The 18479-nt window shown below is 38.2% G+C and overlaps 1 protein-coding gene across 1 annotated transcript in view; it reads right to left on the bottom strand.

Annotated features, from left to right (window-relative positions):
* Positions 1-18479, bottom strand: part of ADGRB3 (adhesion G protein-coupled receptor B3) — an 844067-nt gene that overhangs the window by 37304 nt on the left and 788284 nt on the right. The window contains exons 23-24 of the mRNA XM_065911328.1: positions 11434-11532; positions 10945-11116 (exon numbers count right to left, since the gene is read on the bottom strand). Of these exons, the coding sequence (XP_065767400.1) occupies positions 10945-11116; positions 11434-11532 (271 nt within the window). The remainder of the gene's footprint in view (positions 1-10944; positions 11117-11433; positions 11533-18479) is intronic.

The raw sequence follows: 18479 nt of genomic DNA, 5'->3' as shown, positions 1-18479 counted from the left end.
GATTCTTTACTGTCTGAACCACCAGGGAAGCCCATATTTATATATATTTCTTCAGGTTCTTTTCCATCATAAATTATTAGAAGATATTGAGTATGGTTCTTTGTGCTATACAGTAGGTCCTTGTTGTTCATCTATTAATATTTTATACATAGTGAAAAGTGAAAGTGGAGTCGCTCAGTCTTGTCTGACTCTTTGTGACCCCATGGACTGTAGCCTACCAGGCTCCTCTATCCATGGGATTTTCTAGGCAAGAGTACTGGAGTGGGGTCCCATTTCCTTCTCCAATGCATACAGGCATGCCGAGTTGCTTCAGTCGTATCCAACTCTGTGCGACCCCATGGACAGCAGCCCACTAGGCTCCTCTGTCCAAGGGATTCTCTAGGCAAGAATACTGGAGTGGGTTGCCATTGCCTTCTAGTGTGTATATTCTAATAGACTTCCTAGGTGGCGCTAGTCATAAAGAACCGACCTGCCAATGCAGGAGACATAAGACACTGGTTTGATCCCTGTGTTAGGAAGATCCCCTGGAGGAGGGAATGTCAACCTACTCCAGTATTCTTGCCTGGAGAATCCTATGGATAGAGGAGCCTGGCGGGCTACAGTCCATAGGGTCACACAGAGTCAGACACAACTGCAGCGGTTTAGCATGCACACATATTCTAATATTTCTAAATCTGGAATTTTCTGGAAAAAAAGAACAAGGAGTTGCCTCACACAACCAGGCGAGGCAATTTCTCAGTTCCTCTTTCAGACACATTAAAAGAAGTTTAGGCTCAGTGAAATTTAGCCTGAAGGTGTTTTCCCCCGAAGAACTGGATAAACGTTGGGAAATAAATCATCCAGCTTCTCCTTTGAAGGAGACATGACATGGACAAACTAGACTCTTCAGAAGCGAATATTTCTTAGATTAAGAAGTCATAGCTGTAGGTCACAAAGAGACACAATTAATAATCAAAAGATCATTACACACTAGGGTAATGAGTCTACTGTTAGATGATCTGTGTTTCTGTTTCACAAAAATTTGCATTTAGGGGAAAGCACTAAGAAAGTATATATGTTTTTAGAAGAAAAATTCTAAGTACTAATGTCAGAAAAATAGGTACTTGCTAATTTTCTGTTTGTGCCCCAAGGCAACTGTTAAAGAAGAACAATTTATAAAGGAAGATAAACAGTATGTTACAAATGTTGCCTTCCAGGGACTGGTCACACAAATGTTTTTCACGTCTGCTGCTAAACACCAGCATATATAGAATATGAAAGCAGCCCCGAGTAAAACAACGTTACTTTAACTCTTCTTCACCAGCCACTCTCAGGTCTGTGAAGGGCAACTGTCAGAGATACTTTTGTCTGACAATGAAATATGGAAAAGCAACTCCTCTAAGTTTCTCTTCAAAATCCACTCTCTGATTGCTTGAAGGAAATATAAAAGAAATCTCTTTTTCATAACATACATACAAAAAATCGATACCTTAAACTACCCAACTCTCAAATATGACAATGGATTAAGGGCACATCTATCCTGGAGAATGATGTCAGCTGCATGAGTCAGTCAACGCTAGTCACAAGAAATATAGAACAGAAAAGCATAAAAATTCTGCAGTAAATTCAAGGTCATTTTAATGGTCATATATCAATAAATGCCATGATTTAACTGTTGAATTCTCTGACACTTTTAGTGCCTCTGTTCCTTTTAATTCAGAAAGATCTGTAGCAGTAATTCCTCTGTTTGATTAAAAAAAAAAATCTTAAGATTGCATTCAGGCAATCTAGATGAGCTAGCCTTAAATATTTATTGAATACTGACAGGGAAGAATAATTAGACTAGATCTCACACCACGTACTTTTATCACAGAAAAGGTTGTTTCAAGCAAGATAGTACCTGGAAGATGTATCTGTAGTCATTTGGAAACATTTTGATAATTAAATGAATGTTCTATCAAGTAAGCAAAGAGACTTTTATCTTTGGTGAGTTAATTTAAATTGTATTTGTGAAGAACAACAAAAAGTTTTAAAAAAACAAGTCTCTGAGGACTTTAATTCCAAACAAGGAGAAAGCATAAAAACAAACAAAAGACAGAATTCAGATATGATTGCTCCATGCTGAAATTAATGTTTTGTGTGTCAAAAGTCATATTTACAAGACTGGACGACAATAGCCCTGATGTTTTTCCTGCCTTGTGATTAAGATGGAAGAAAAATAATTGTTAGAAGATTCAGACATTCATTATTTAAGCTGAGTCTTCCCTGGTGGCTCAGATGGTAGAGAATCTGGCAGGAGACCCAGGTTCGATCCCTGGATTGGGAAGAAGGGAATTGCAACCCACTCCAGTATTCTTATCTAGAGAACCCCATGGACAGAGTGGGTGACAGGCCATGGGGTTGCAGAGTTGACCCAACTGAGTGACTTTAACTTCACTTCACTCCTTAAGTTGACTATTTGTGAACAAGTCACTTACTTTAGGTACCAACTTAAAGGTTCTTTTTAGATACTAAAATCATTATACCTCTGAGTTCTTCCAATATCAATCAAATTTTAAACTTATGTAGGGCGAGTAAATATAATTCTTAAACAAAACTGTCTAGAATAATTATTGAACACAAATTGTGGCACAGTTAATATCTAGATTTCAAAATGTCCTATTTTTATAATACTCTGCCACAGATCTTTCACCTTAATTGACAGCCAGACAGAGGGTTAAAAAGCATCAGTGTGTAGCAAAGAAGAGATATGTGAAAAGACTTGGAATATTTAGGAGACTTTACAGAAAGCTGGCATCATGTTGTGAAATAAAAAAAGAAGTGTCAAGAAACATCTTCAAAAATATAGTGAGGGGACCACAGCAAGCCATCAGGTTGTCTTCTGAGAGGATCCCGCCAGGCACAACCAAAGTTACCTTGGCCAGATCTTGCTGGGGGCGGCTCTAAGATCTCCTGAGAAAGCTATCCCCCCTTTTCCTGTAGATGGGTTCCTGGGAAAGAACAGTATTCAGAGGTCTGCAGGGTGTATCTCGCTCCTTCCCCTCCCCTGGGGACAGTGACTCAGTTCATCTCAGCAGCAGCCAGCCAGAGCATCTCTGCTGGTCCTTGCTCTGAAGACAGCGGGCGACGTCACCATGAAAGTCAGTGCCAGATTTAGAGTCTGCTGGGGAAGAACATGGAGCAATGCTTGGCAGAGCTGCGATTTAGAGGGAGCTCCGGGAGAGAGCTGCACTGTTGGAGACTGGCTCTGTATTTAGCTACAGACCCCAAATCTTCCCCTTTTAAGAAGACAGCTTTACCTCCGGGCTGTCTTCCATACTTTCCAATTTCTGAGGATCGTTTATTGGAGATTGTTAGACTAGGAGAAGAGCTTAAATTCTTTTTTTCTTTCTGAATCTAATATCAACTATTGTTTCTATTGATTCATAGTTGAACAAATGGCTTTTAAATTACATTAAATTTCATATCATTTCACCAGTAAATGAATGAATGTTGTCAGTTTCATGTTCATTACACGAGTTCACAGAAGCACCATGAATAACTACACATAATTAGAGTATTATCTGACCTCTCTGATAGGAAAGGAAATGAACAAACATGGTTAATCATTTCCTATATGCTGAAGGAAAAATATGGACTCTGGTCCCAAATTTCAGTGCTAATGACTTTCTACTGGAATTCTCTAACACTCAAGGGATTGTCACTTAGTCTCAAAATTGTTGCAGAGTTTTACGTTTCCTTGTATGGGTTCAAGGGTCACAGGAGCTGTCCTCGACAGCATTTCACATGTGTGACCTGAAAAAGCGTAATAGCATTTCTTCAGCACACGAAGAGAAAAGAAGCAAAGGGGGTCACACACCAGACACCTCCACCCGCGCCTTCCTGGGAGATACTGTGGGCTTTGTGCTGTTCATGTCAAGGCAGAGAACAAAACCTTGACTCGTGACCTCTTACTTCTTACAGTTATTTTAAACCTTTATTCCAGATGTACTCAACTTCTCGTCACCAGTTTAACACTGTTGCAAGCTGGGGCGCTGCGGTCTGAAAGGAGAGAGAAGGGAGCTAGAAAGCCGCGGCTGGATGCTACCTAGCAGACACGCCAGATCTCTGCCATGACCTCTCTGGGTCTTAACTTGTTCACTGGCGCTCTCCTGTGAGTCAACCTGGTTTCACCCTCTTGTGAAGCTCCCTGTATGGAGTTGGAGAACCACACATGTGGATCAAGATGGACAGAAATATTCATGACAGAATTGAAATTATGCTCCAATCAGAAAAACCGAACTTGGAACGAAAGACACAACTAACAATCTTCTGACTAAGAAACGGGATGACTCCTGAGTGCAGGGAGGCTGGTGATATCTGGGAGAAGCATATAGGGCTACACATGGTCCTTGCCTGCTCCTGTCCACGTGCCTATTTAAAGGCGTCTCTGTGTTTCCTACCCTCTGTTCCAACTAAAATCCAGATTTAGGACTTCCCTGCTGGCCCAGTGGTTAAGACTCTGAGCTCCCAATGCAGGGGGTCCAGGTTCGATCCCTGGTCAGGGAACTAGATCCCACATGCTGCAACTAAGACTTGGTGCAGCCAAATAAATTCATAAATAAAAAACTATATATATATAAATAAATAAATAAATAAAATAAAATCCAGATTTATTGTGGAATCTTTAGCCGTTCTCCCATTTCCAGACACATTCTGTCTTATTAAAAACTAGACAAACAAAATAAATCTTTAAAAGCTTTTTTTTTTTTGGAAGCTTCAATTCAACCTGACAAAGATGAAGCTCTTAGCAACCCACCTCACCCTCTTTAACCCAACTCCCCTTTGAGCAAGAACCCTGACCCTCCCCACCTTGGGCTACTCACTCATTTTCTGAAATCTCTTACTTGTGACATACAGTGGCCTCTTTTCAAGGCCTCCGCGCACCATAAAGAGAAAGTTCTAAAACACCACTTAGGGCTGTGCCCTTAAATGTCATCGGTCCTGTTTTCTTCTTGGTGCCACGGTCAGAGCCATTAAAAAAAAAAATTCATCCTGTTTTTCAGGATCATGTCATCACTTGCTTTATGCCTCATGGGCCCAGGTGGTCTCAGAGGAGAAGCAACTCTCTGCAACTCACCACAAGCTTCATTTCTAGGTAGACATATGCCCACGCCCCTCTCTCCATTTTCCTCCATGTGAAACTTTCACTTTCTTCATCAGGACCCCTTCCGGTTCTGAAGTCTTCTATCACCCACCCCCTCGTCTTCCAAGACCACTGAAGCCCCTGCCCTCTTTCCACAGGAGACTACCACGTACCTTCTTCTGTGTCACATGGGTCCTACCTAATTTCCCTGCAAATCAATCTGGGAGAATCACGCAACTCTCCATCTGAACTATATTATGTGCAATACACCTCTTTTCAAATTGCCATCAAGTTATTTCACCACTACTGATTTCATTTTTTAAAAAATGATTTATTTGGGAGAGAATATTCATTTTAACTGAGATAGTTAAGGTGGCTTGTCTGCTTCGTATATTCACTGTCATATGCTTATAAATAACTTTGATCATCTGTATTTTTATGAAAATAATAAGTCAAAAGGGAAGTTGACAGGAAAAAAAGGAGGGGGTACTGGGAGGGAGTGGGAGATACAGAAAGAAAGAAAACCCTGTTCATGTTTATTTTAAGCATTGCTACAAAATCGCTGCCCAGGTTTGGATGAAGCTTCTGGGACCTCATCTGGTGCAGCCCAGCCCTCCTGCCAGCAGCAGAGAAAGAAGACAGACGAGCTTGGCCCTGTGACTGATGCTTCGAAGCGGCCCCAGCATCCTCACACACTGACAGGACAAAATGATCCATCTAGGCACTCGCCTTTCCCCCTTCTTTTCAGTGAGAGGGTTTTATTGCGGCTTATTTCGTACCACAATCTTGTTATTTTCCCCCTCTGCCATCAAGCTGGACGACTGTCTTAGATCCAGGCACAGCCAGAGACAGCAGCCACGAGAAGAATGTGCAGCACCAGGGAAGCGGTTTCCTAGCAACGGCAACTATTTCAAAGCGCTGGTGGCTCTGGTGTAGTTAGGATTTCCATAGCAATGCAGAGAATAGTAAACAGTGGGTATGTCGTTCTGTGCTTAATGCAAATGAATCCTAATCAAGAACGCACAGGGAACTCTCCCCCGTGTTCTGTGGCAACCTAAACGGGAAGGGAATCCAAAGAAGAGGGGATACGTGTAAACATACAGCTGATTCACCTTGTACATCAGAAACGAACACAACATTGTAAGGCAGCTCTACTCCAATAGAAATTAACAGAAAACACTTAAGATGGAACAAAATGATGGGTAAATGAAGGAAACACCTATATTTTCTATTTTCTATTATATCCTTGTTATTTTCTATTAGATCCTTATCCTTATCTTATGAGGTATGACACATTAGCTTTCAAGATGTAGGTTTGTTTCTGAAAGTCATGTGTTGTGATCAGATGGTTTAATTTTTTAAAAATTCTCATTCCCTCTTTGCACTTTCTCTTTTGTCAGAGACATCTGCTAAGGCAATTTAAAAGAGGGGCTTCAGAAGGAGAAATTGCACTTCAAGAATATACATGTTATGAAATTTAAACATTAAGATCTCAGTCTGGAGTCACAACAAACTACTAGGCAAATAATCAATTTGATTTATTTTTTAGAAAAGTGAAATATAATTAAGTTGAGATCGTATCAGAATGATCCTTTCTCCTTTCTTTCTTGACTTGGAATAGTTTAGAAAAATTTGACCCATTGAATGCAGCACTGCTTTAAAAATGAATGAAGAGTCCCCCCCTTAACATTTAAAATGCCACTGTTTTACAGTATTTTATTTCTTTTGTCCTTCTTAACCTGCAAAGCTCCCTTCCTCCCCTGTGCACACCCGCCTGCTTCAGAGAAGACTGCAGAAACAAACACAGGGAAAGCCTTCTGAATTATATTGGATGAAACATTAAAGACTAAAGACAACCAAATTATGTTAGCATGTACCAAAATACACAGAAACAGAAATATGTTTATTTGTATCCAGCCTCTCTCTAAATGGAAGGAAATAATCCTTAATTCGCTCATACACTTTTTTTGTTTGTTTTTTAAAATAGCTTTACTGGGATGGGATTTACATGTTTTAAAGGTCACCCATGTAAGGTGTATAAAGGCTTTTAGTAGCCACCCTAGAATCCAGTTTGAAAATCTTTTCATCACCCCCCCAAAGAAACCCAATACCCACTGACAGTCACCCCTTATTTTCTACCAGCCCCCACCCCAGCTCTAGGAAACTGCTAATGTCTTTCTTACTACACACTTTTAAGAAAGAAGATGTCCAGGGGATTCCCTGGCTGTCCAGTGGTTAGGACTCTGCTTTCACTGCTAAGGGTCCAGGTTTGATGGCTGGTTGGGGAACTAAGACCTTATAAGCCATGTGAAACAGCCAAGTAAATAAATTAATTTAAAAATAAAAAATAAACATCTAGCATAGGCGCTGGCACATAGCAAGAACACCATAAATTTTAAAGAAATAAAAAAACAAAGAGTACATACAAACTATTTTGAATTGTTCGAAGGAAATGTTTTAAAGTGAAAAAAAAAAACAGTAGATATAAAACTCCTATCAGATTATCAAGTAGAGTGATAGATGTGAGTCATTACCCAATATTGTAGCTCTTAAGTTCATTTGCTCTGGTGTGTTTTTATGAAATGTTTGTTCCCAGGAGACACTAGGACATGGAAAGCTGCCTTGTTCTCCTGGATGGTGGTTAATGCTAGGGCTGTGTGTCCACACACAGCCAGATAGACCTATTGCTAATGTCTGGCAATACACACTTAGAAGGTAAAAAAAAAAAATAACTTCTGTGAATTCAGTGAGATATCCTTCTGATGCATTCTTTGGAATTTGCAAAATTTAAGAGGCTCTTTTGGTTTTTGAGTAACAATTTCCATTGAAGAATTCTGAAAGAGACTTGCCTATAACTGATATCTTCTCTATGTATTTTCGCAATGTTACAGGGTATTTTTAAGGGTCAATGCAAAACTACTGAATATGCAATTTATGATTTCAGTGTTAAAATGAGAGATATGACACTCTGCTATTAATTTATCAACAGTAAAATTATTCAGTCTGAACTAATCATTGAAAATGCAACAACAAGGCCAAAAATCCATATTTTGCATCTTATTAATACAGAAAATATATGTTTACAGACATGTATTTAACAGAAGTATTTCTATATGATTTAATTTAATTACTCTTAAGAGAGTCCCTTGGACAGTAAGGAGATCCAACCAGTCCATCCTAAAGGAAATCAGTCCTGAATATTCATTGGAAGGACTGATGCTGAAGCTGAAACTCTAATACTTTGGCCACCTGATGTGAAGAACTGACTCCTTGGAAAAGACCCTGATGCTGGGGAAGATTGAAGGTGGGAGGAGAAGGGGACGACAGAGGATGAGATGGTTGGATGGCATCACCGACTCAATAGACATGAGTTTGAGTAAACTCTGGGAGTTAGTGATGGACAGGGAAGCCTGGCGTGCTGCAGTCCATGGGGTTGCAAATAGTCAGACATGACTGAGCGACTGAAACCGAACTGAACTCTTAAATCATGTTTTTGATAATTTTTAATCCAATTAGCAAGTATGGAAAAGTTATGGCGGAACTGAATTTTTGTGCCAAGTATTTTTCTTCATGTAAGCAGCACAAATCTGATAATCAGCCAACAAAATATCTGTCACTTTAAAACCTGAATATTTTGATCATAGCCTAAGGCTTTTTAGAGAGCTTATTCTTGAAGAAAAATAAAGACTTAATTTAGAGATGGGACATCTTCTCCTCTTTAACACCTAAAATATTAATATCTTCTGAAAATCTCATGCAGATAAATCATGTATCTTCCTTACAGCCCACATTGTTCATCCTGAATCATCAATCAAAAATGTATCGTGTCCACACACTTCAAACAATTTTGTTACATAAACATATTAGAGATAATATTAACATGGAAGACTCTCAGGATGGTGAGAGAGTCAATTCCTAGGCAGATTGATAAGAAGTCCAGGGTCCCCAAGGAGGAGAAAGGGGTCTGGGGCTCTCGGAGTGGAGATAGGGGTCTGTAATTCTCAAGGAGGAGAAAAGGATAAATGTTTTTTTCCCTCTATATTCCTTAGTCTTAGTCAATTACACAACTCAGTTTAAACTGTACTAGGAATTATAAAACAACAATGTACCCAGCTGGAGGGCTGGAAGGACAGTTTCTCCTTCATGAAAACCTTCTGACTAATTCTGATATCTTAGAATGTATTATGGGAGTGGGTCTGGTATGATCTCTCTATTGTTAAATTCTAATCTTGTCATCCTAAAATGTAAATTGCAGGAGTGGGTCTGATAAAATTTTCACAAACTTGAGACATTCTTTTGATTCATTGTAATAACTAACTAAAAGTATATAACTCCATGGCTAACACTAGCAAGGGGTACTCTTTCCGCCCCTTCTGATGTCTATGTCAGACGCTTTCTCTGTCTCTTTCATACTTTAATAAAACTTTATTACACAAAAGCTCTGAGTGATCAAGCCTTGTCTCTGGCCCCGGATTGAATTTTTCTCCTCCATAGGCCAAGAATCCTGGCATCTTTTTGTGGTTCAGCAACAACCTTTCAATAGTTATGGTCGGAGAAGAACATTTTTATGCAACTTTGGTCTATGAAAAATGCAACACTTAAAAGGTTTTTAATGCTGATATTCTAGGTAGTAATTTGTGATGTCCTGGCAATGGTGAGCTATATCAGATTTTTTAAGTGATGAAATTCCCTTTCCCCTTGCAATGTGAAGTCATTCTTCTGTTTTCCTTGTTTTTCATCATACAATGTTCTTGGAATACACTTGTGGGTTTATGGCTGACATCTGTATTATACTAAAGGAGCTCAGAAACGTTTTTCTCCTCATCTGGTAAATAACGTTAAAAACTTTGCTTACCTTCACACATCACTGTAAAAGCTATGGGATGTGTACTCAGATCCCATACTCATTTTGCAATATGAACATCATAATAAAGTTCTCGTGCAAACTAGATAATAGAAAATGACAGTGGATACCATCTTCTCAAAATTACTAGCATGGCACTGTGTCACTGTGTGTTTTAGTCACCACCATCCCCAGAGTAAACACTAAAATGACTCAGAAACCTTGTAAACACTGTGTTGGTGCTTGCAAGCATGCAGAATAATTTTTGCACCAGTTGGAAAATAATATTTCATCCCTAAACAATTTAAGTGTGAACTCCATCACTCATCTGGATAGATTTGGTGCAAGTCAGTCTCAGTTCATGAAGGATGACTTCCTTCTTTCAGTGCTACCAGCAAACCTCACCAGAACCTGGAGAAATGCTGTGATTATAGACCTACAGTCCTTGGGGACTGTCCATCATGCTCCACTGTCGTTATTTTTGGGGTATGTCTGTGTGTTTTCGAAGCATCACATATCAAAATCATCCCAATTGAGTAACCTTAATCACACCTTAGTATAGAGACAAAAGAATTGTTCATTCATATTCAATATTTTCTATCTAAAACAAAATTAGATAAATTTGAGGAATGGGGTTACGCTGTGTGTAGAAGCACAAGTCAGGGAACAGCTTTAAGAAACAGCATCATATTATCTTCTACAGATAGGCTGCCCACCCTCTTATCTATACCTGTGATTGCATCATAGCCTCTCTCAGCACCTCTGCTGGTATTTCCCCTTGCTTTGTCCCATTTGTTTTAATCTGTCACTTTCAGAGTCCAAGGAGCCCCTTTTGCCTTAACTTTTTCCTTTAGCATTGACTCTCAAACAACTGTCTTTAGAGGAGACCAGCTTTAATCTCAAGACCAGGTTATTAAAAGAAAATATCCTATTTATTAACATGGAAAATACTCTTCTGAGTATCATTCCTCATCCTTGCAAGAATGATCTTTCTCACCTCTCTTCGAAGAATGCAGTGGACCATGACTATCACAAAGCCTTGTAATGAATCAAACACAGCAAAAAGTATTTGAAAGAGGATGGAGCGCTTGTCTGTCATGGCCAGAACTGCAGACATCCACGTCAGAGCCAGAAGGGGCAACACCACACAGGAGCTCCAGAGAGATGCCCTGTTGGAAGAGAAGGAGCCACATTATGTAGCTGCACGTACGCCTCAGGCCATAACCTAATCCCCATTCAACAAATCATTCTTGTATGTGGCACCAAGATATTAACTTGGAAGCCACAAAGCAGATAAGATTCCACAGTTTTACTTATTTTTTGATAAGCAATCCCACAATAGTTATAAAAGCAGTTGCAAATTACAAACATTTAAGTATGTTCTTAGTTCTAATATTAGCGAATATGATTTATTTTCCATCATAGCATTTTCTCACATGCACGGTAAAAGATTTGTAACAAGAAGATGTAAATGATTGGGACTAACATGGCGTTACTGGCGGTGGTGGCTGATAAAGCTGTTGTTGAAACTACTCCACACTTGGCACATTTGAGCGTCAAACCGCTATGAGGCTCACTCATCTGACTGCAAACAAACAGAACACCCACAAAAAGAACAAAATATTGAATTGTCACCAAAAAAAAGTTGCTGCTATAAGTTAGCGTTTAAATATGATTTCATGCAGAAAAGCATATTTATCAAAGGAGAATTCTCTTGGTCATGTTTAAATATGCATTTACACTACACATTATTTTTGTAACATTTACCTCTTAATAATATGGGCCTTTGTTACATGCAAAGCATATTTTGATCATTTATACCATAAATGGCCCTTGTATCTACAGGTCAAAGTTGCCCAATACACTGAGTTAAAAATAAGCACGTATTTGTGTGGACATACAGTGAAAACTCTTTATTCAGACCCCTGATAATCAAATAGGTAAGGATTCCTAGTTTCAAAGATTTTCAATGTAATTTACAGGAGGAACATAATATTAATTAAAACATTCTGAAATACACAGAGGTATCTCAGAAGTCCAACATAAAGAGATATATATTATAAGCTTTTAGTCCTATGAGGAAGATGTAGCCTTTAACCCAACATATTTACATTTTGACATTTCACTTAGCATCAATGTATTGCCTATATTTTAGGATGATCTGAATATAGAGGTTGATGAATTTGATGAAGTATTAGTTGATAATAAATAGAGTGGTAGTTTAGCTTTCATAAGACACATTTAATACAGTCACTAAGTTCAAAACATTCTTTCTGAACATTTTGTCACAGACTCAAACCTAAAATTTTTAAATGGTATATTCAACTCTATAGGATTCTGCAGGTAAGTTCAGATTCAACCTATTATCTCATAGAAGCAAAGTCACATTATGTAGAAAAACTTGACATATTTTTCTTTAGAAAAGAGTATTTTGTAAATGAATAGTTTAACAGAACCTTACCCTCTTAGGAGGAACCAAAAAGAAATTATTTGAATCAAATTTCAAAAACACCTTGAAATAATCTTCTGTGTTCTCTCATTCATTACCATATGATGTTTTTGTGTAAAATACAGACTTTCCCTGTATTTCAGCATTTTAGAAATCAGTGAACTAAAATGTATTGGATTGGGTGAATTTAATTCAGATGACCTTTATATCTGTTACTGTGGGCAGGAATCCCTTAGAAGAAGTGGAGTGGCTCTCACAGTCAACAAAAGAGTCCGAAATTCTGTACTTGGGTGCAATCTCAAAAATGACAGAATGATCTTTGTTCATTTCCAATGCAAACCATTCAATATCACAGTAATCCAAGTCTATGCCCCGACCAGTAACGCAGAAGAAGCTGAAGTTGAATGGTCCTATGAAGACCTACAAGACCTTCTAGACCTAACAGCAAAAGAAGATGTCCTTTTCATCACAGGGGACTGGAATACAAAAGTAGGAAGTCAAGGGATACCTGGAGTAACAGGCAAAATCCGCCTTGGAGTACAGAAGGAAGCAGGGCAAAGGCTAAGAGAATTTTGCTAAGAGAAAGCACTGGTCATAGCAAATACCCTCTTCCAACAATACAAGAGAAGACTTCACACATGGACATCACTGGATGGTCAATACCGAAATCAGACTGATTATATTCTCTGCAGCTGAAAATGGAGAAGCTCCATACAGTCAGCAAAAACAAGACCAGGAGCTGACTGTAGCTCAGATCATGAACTCCTTATTGCCAAATTCAGACTTAAATTGAAGAAAGTAGGGAAAACCACTAGGTCATTCAGGTACAGCCTAAATCAAATCCACAAAATCCACAGCCTATACAGTGGAAGTGACAAATAGAATCAAGGGACTAGATTTGATAGACAGAGTGCCTCTATGGACAGAGGTTCATGACATTGTACAGGAGGCAGTGATCTAGACCATCCCCAAGAAAAAGAAATGCAAAAAGGCAAAATGGTTGTCTGAGGAGGCCTTACAAATAGCTGAGAAAAGAAGAGAAGTGAAAGGCAAAGGAGAAAAAGGAAAGATATTCCCATTTGGATGCAGAGTTCCAAAGAATAGCAAGGAGAGATAAGAAAGCCTTTCTAAGTGATCAATGCAAAGAAGTAGAGGAAAACAACAGAATGGGAAAGACTAGAGATTTCTTCAAGAAAATCAGAGATACCAAGGGATCATTTCATGCAAAGATTGGCAGAATAAAGGACAGAAATGGTATGGACCTAACAGAAGCAGAAGATATTACGAAGAGGTGGCAAGAATACACAGAAGATTTTCATGACCCAGATAACCACTATGGTGTGATCACTCACCTAGGGCCAGACATCCTGGAATGTGAAGTCAAGTGAGCCTTAGGAAGCATCACTACGAAAAGATAATGGAAATGATGGAATTCCAGTTGAGCCAATTGAGTTATTTCAAATCCTAAATGATAATGTTGTGAAAGTGCTGGATTCAATATGCCAGTAAATTTGGAAAACTCAGCAATGACCACAAGACTGGAAAAGGTCAGTTTTCATTCCAATCCCAAAGAAAGGCAATGCCAAAGAATGTTCAAACTACAGCACAATTGTACTCATTTCACATGATAGCAAAGTAATGCTCAAAATTCTCCCAGTGAGGTTTTAATAGTATGTGAACCAAGAACTTACAGATGTTCAAGCTGGATTCAAAAAAGGCAGAGGAACCAGAGGTCAAATTGCCAATATCTGTTGTATCATAAAAAAGCGAGAGAGTTCCAGAAGAACATCTACTTCTGCTTTATTGACTATGCCAAAGCCTTTGACTGTGTGGATCACAGCACATTGTGGAAAAGTCTTCAAGAGATGGGAATACCAGACCACCTGATGTGCCTCCTGAGGAATCTGTATGCAGGTCAAGAAGCAACAGTTAGAACTTGACATGGAACTATGGACTGGTTCCAAATTGGGGAAGGGTTATACCAAGGCTATATATTGTCACCCTGCTTATTTAACTTATATGCAGAGCACATCATGAGAAATGCTGGACTGAACGAAGCACAAGCTGGAATCAAGATTGCCAGGAGAAATATCAAGAACCTCAGATATGTAGATGATACCACAGTTATGGCAGAAAGAGAAGAACTAAAGAGCCTCTTGATGAAAGTGAAAGAAGAGAGTGAAAATGTTAGCTTAAAACTCAACATTCAGAAAACGAAGATCATGGCATCCGGTCCCATCACTTCATGGCAGATAGATAGGGAAACAATGACAGACTTTATTTTCTTGGGCTCCAAAATCATTGCAGATGGTGACTGCAGCAATGAAATTAAAAGACGCTTGCTCCTTGGAAGAAAAGTTATGAGCAACCTAGACAGCATATTAAAAAGCAAAGACATTACTTTGCCAACAAAGGTCCATCTAGTCAAAGTTTTGGTTTTTCCAGTGGTCATGTATGAATGTCAGGGTTGGACCGTGAAGAAGGCTGAGCACCGAAGAGTTGATGCTTTTGAACTGTGGTGTTGGAGAAGACTCTTGAGAGTCCCTTGGACTGCAAGGAGATCCAACCAGTCCATCCTAAAGGAAATCAGTCCTGAATATTCATTGGAAGGACTAATGCTGAAGCTGAAACTCCAGTACTTTGACCACCTCTTGTGAAGAACTGACTCATTGGAAAAGACCCCGATGCTGGGAAAGACTGAAGGCAGGAGGAGAAGGGGATGACAGAGAATGAGATGGTTGGATGGCATCACCAACTCAATGAACATGAGTTTGAGAAGTAGGTAAACTCCGGGAGTTGGTGATGGACAGGGAAGCCTGGGGTGCTGCAGTCCATGGGGTCAGAAAGAGTCAGACACGACTGAGTGACTGGACTGAAGTGAACTGAACTGGACTGAGAAGAGATCAAACCAGTCAATCCTAAAGGAAATCAGTCCTGAATATTCATTGGAAGGACTGATGCTGAAGCTGAAGCTTCAATACTCTGCCCACCTGATGGGAAGAACTGATTCATTGGAAAAGATCCTGATGCTGGGAAAGATTGAAGGCAGGAGAAGAAGGTGATGACAGAGGATGAGATGGCTGGATGGTTGACTTGATGCACATGAGTTTGAGCAAGTTCTGGGAGTTGGTGATGGACAGGGAGGCCTGGTGTGCTGCAGTCCGTGGAGTCACAAAGAGTTTGACTGAACTGAACTGATCAGGTTTTCCCGGTACATTTTTTAAAAAAGCTAATACTGTGGTGGACCTGTAGTACCATGTTTAAACTAAAAATGGCAGAACATAGAAAGTGACAAGGGGCTCATAATTCAGAATGTCTGGTTTCTTTTAAAGAGGTGCCCTCATTGGTGAATTGAACTTTGATAAGAAGATAAATCTGAAAGTTATTAAGTAAGCAGATTAATCAGTAGACCCCATGAGAAAGATCAAAACTCTCAGAGTTAGATGTGGGGGTGAAGAATATAATTCACTTTACCGATTCAACCTAGGGCAAAGGTACTAGCCACAAGTATTCAGACTTTTCCAAATAATAATAGTCTACCCAGTTTGGTTCATGAATGCGTCAGTGGCCAGTGCTCCCAGGAGAATGCCTATACCAATATTCTTCACATTTTACACTTCATAACAGTAGATGAGAAAGTTCCATTGCAGGAAGAAAGGAGAAAATGAAATATCTTATTTGAGATGTTCTAAAAAGACACATGCCATTTTATCTTATTTTCCCTCTTTTCCAAATATCACTTTATATAAGATATGTTGATATTTGCAATAAATTCCCCCTTGGTAACTAACTATACTTTATGTATTAGATAAAGTTACTCTAGTTTGGGTATTACAAAACTTGTCAAATTATTGTATTATTGTTTTAATATGCATGCACCCATTCTTCTATCAATCTTTACTGAGCATAAGCTATATGCTTGGCAGTTTCTAATAATTGATGATGAAAAGAAGAAAGGAAATAAAGAAGCAGGTAAAATGGGAGGAGAAATATGTTGGTACTATATTTGATTCCAAATTATAATGTCTCAAAAGAAACACTTGGTGTTTTGTAACATGTATATATGTATATGTATATATGTATATGTATATATATATAGGTATATACATATGTATATGTATATATGTATATGTATGTATATATATGTATATATGTACTTATGTGTGTGTATATATATATATGAGTATATACATATATATATTCAAATAATCTGAAATGGTCTATATTTACAATTAGGGAGTCAATTAAGTTAATCAATTAGCTTCTTGCCTAATGCTTCTTTAGATAATTCTGATTATTTGTTCTTCACTGAAATCTGTATTATTGGCCTCACTGCTTTTCTGGAAACTAGAAACTAGCTGCAAATGTTCAGATTGGAAAAATTCATTCAATCACACATCGGAATAGAAAGCAAATTTCAATCTTTAAGCTAAAATAGAATTTTCTATTATAAAGAAATTTAAGCCTAGAGTAATTAATTTATTAATAGTCCTTTTCTGCTTTGGACAGTAACCAACATTCTGCTTTTTTAGCTTGTATTAACTTTATTTCTATTTCTCCAGTAGTGGCCTTTGAACCAGGAAAAAAAAACTGTTTGACTCAGTTTTCCCAGTAAAACAGATGCATCTTCTGTGATATTTTTAGAAACAGGGATTTTAAAATTAATATGCAGATTGAAATTAATTTAAAATTAATATGTAAATTGAATATAGAAATTATTCATAATGATATTGTCATTTCTGTGTTCATAATGATGTCACTTCTCCTAAACCTACGTACTCTCTTACAAAGAGTTACATGAATCAAACTGTGTATTACACACGAAATAATCAAATGAGAAAAAAATACTGACTGAATTTAATAAATCCTTAGCTTTATGCTTATTCTGATAATCTTGTCTCTTTTTCTGGCCTCAGTGTCATGAATGGTGGGATCATGGATGCTTGCTTGATAGAAGTTCAGGGTCCTTTGCAAACAAGCTGTCCAGCTTTGGCTTCTTCAACTTACTCATCATAACAAGAGTCGCCAATGCTGAGTGAGTGCTTGCTTGCTATTTGCTAGAGACTCTAGTGAATGCTTTATACACATTTTTTTTCATATACTCTATCATGAGGCAAGAGTTACTACCCCCATTTTATAGGTAAGAAGACTGAGCTGCAAAAAGATGAAATACCATGCCCAACGACACACAGAGCTAAGAAAGTGCAGAGCCAAATACTGAGCATGATTTTCTCTTTTACTTCAAAGCTTTATCTTAACCACTAACCCACTCCACCCTCAACTTAAGCAAGTAATTATACAACTTTACACTGCTAGTGGCAGAAATGAGTTTCTATATCCAGTACTCAGTATGAACAATTTATTCTAAGATGATTAACCTAGGCAGAAACAACTGAAGTAGCTGTGCTCCAATTTTAACCATACATCAGACTATCGATTAATAGTGTGAAAGTTTCGAGTTTAAATGGCATAGGAAGCTCAGTGTCTGTGAAAGCTCCAGTCTGCCTGTTCAAAGCTGCTTTAGAGACTTATCTGAAATGAAAGAGGCTTCCAGATGGGAAGTGATCCCCCCTCAGAAGAGAGCCACCAATTATGTGTTTATTACATCATTGCAGTTCTAATGTTGGATCTGAATGATATCCAACTTCATACTGAAAGCCATTAAACCTAATCTTTTAATGGGGGGAAAATGCCCAGACCATCTTGTCTCTTAAATTATTACATAGATTATAAACACATGAACAGCTTAAAATTCACACCAGCCAGTGATAAAATACTATGACTATTAAGGATACCATAGATTATTTAAAGAAATGAGAACATCTGGGGTAAGCTTTGAATGGGGGTACAGTTAAACAGAAAGGAGAAAGCTATAAACTTTTTATAAGAAAAGATACAAAGGGAAATTCAAAGACATTACTATTTCATTTAAGGTTTTACAAATTCATGAGTTAATGATATAACTTTAAAAAGCTGCTATCAACCTGCTTATGAAATGTTATTAAGTCATTAGATATGGTGATATTATAATAATAGTAAAATTAAAGGAGATACTTTGCAAAATTTTATAAGTGGTTAAAATG

The sequence above is a fragment of the Muntiacus reevesi genome, chromosome 19 (genome assembly GCF_963930625.1).
Source record: "Muntiacus reevesi chromosome 19, mMunRee1.1, whole genome shotgun sequence".
Classification (NCBI taxonomy): Eukaryota; Metazoa; Chordata; class Mammalia; order Artiodactyla; family Cervidae; genus Muntiacus; species Muntiacus reevesi.
This window is presented reverse-complemented; position numbering and strand designations above follow the sequence as displayed.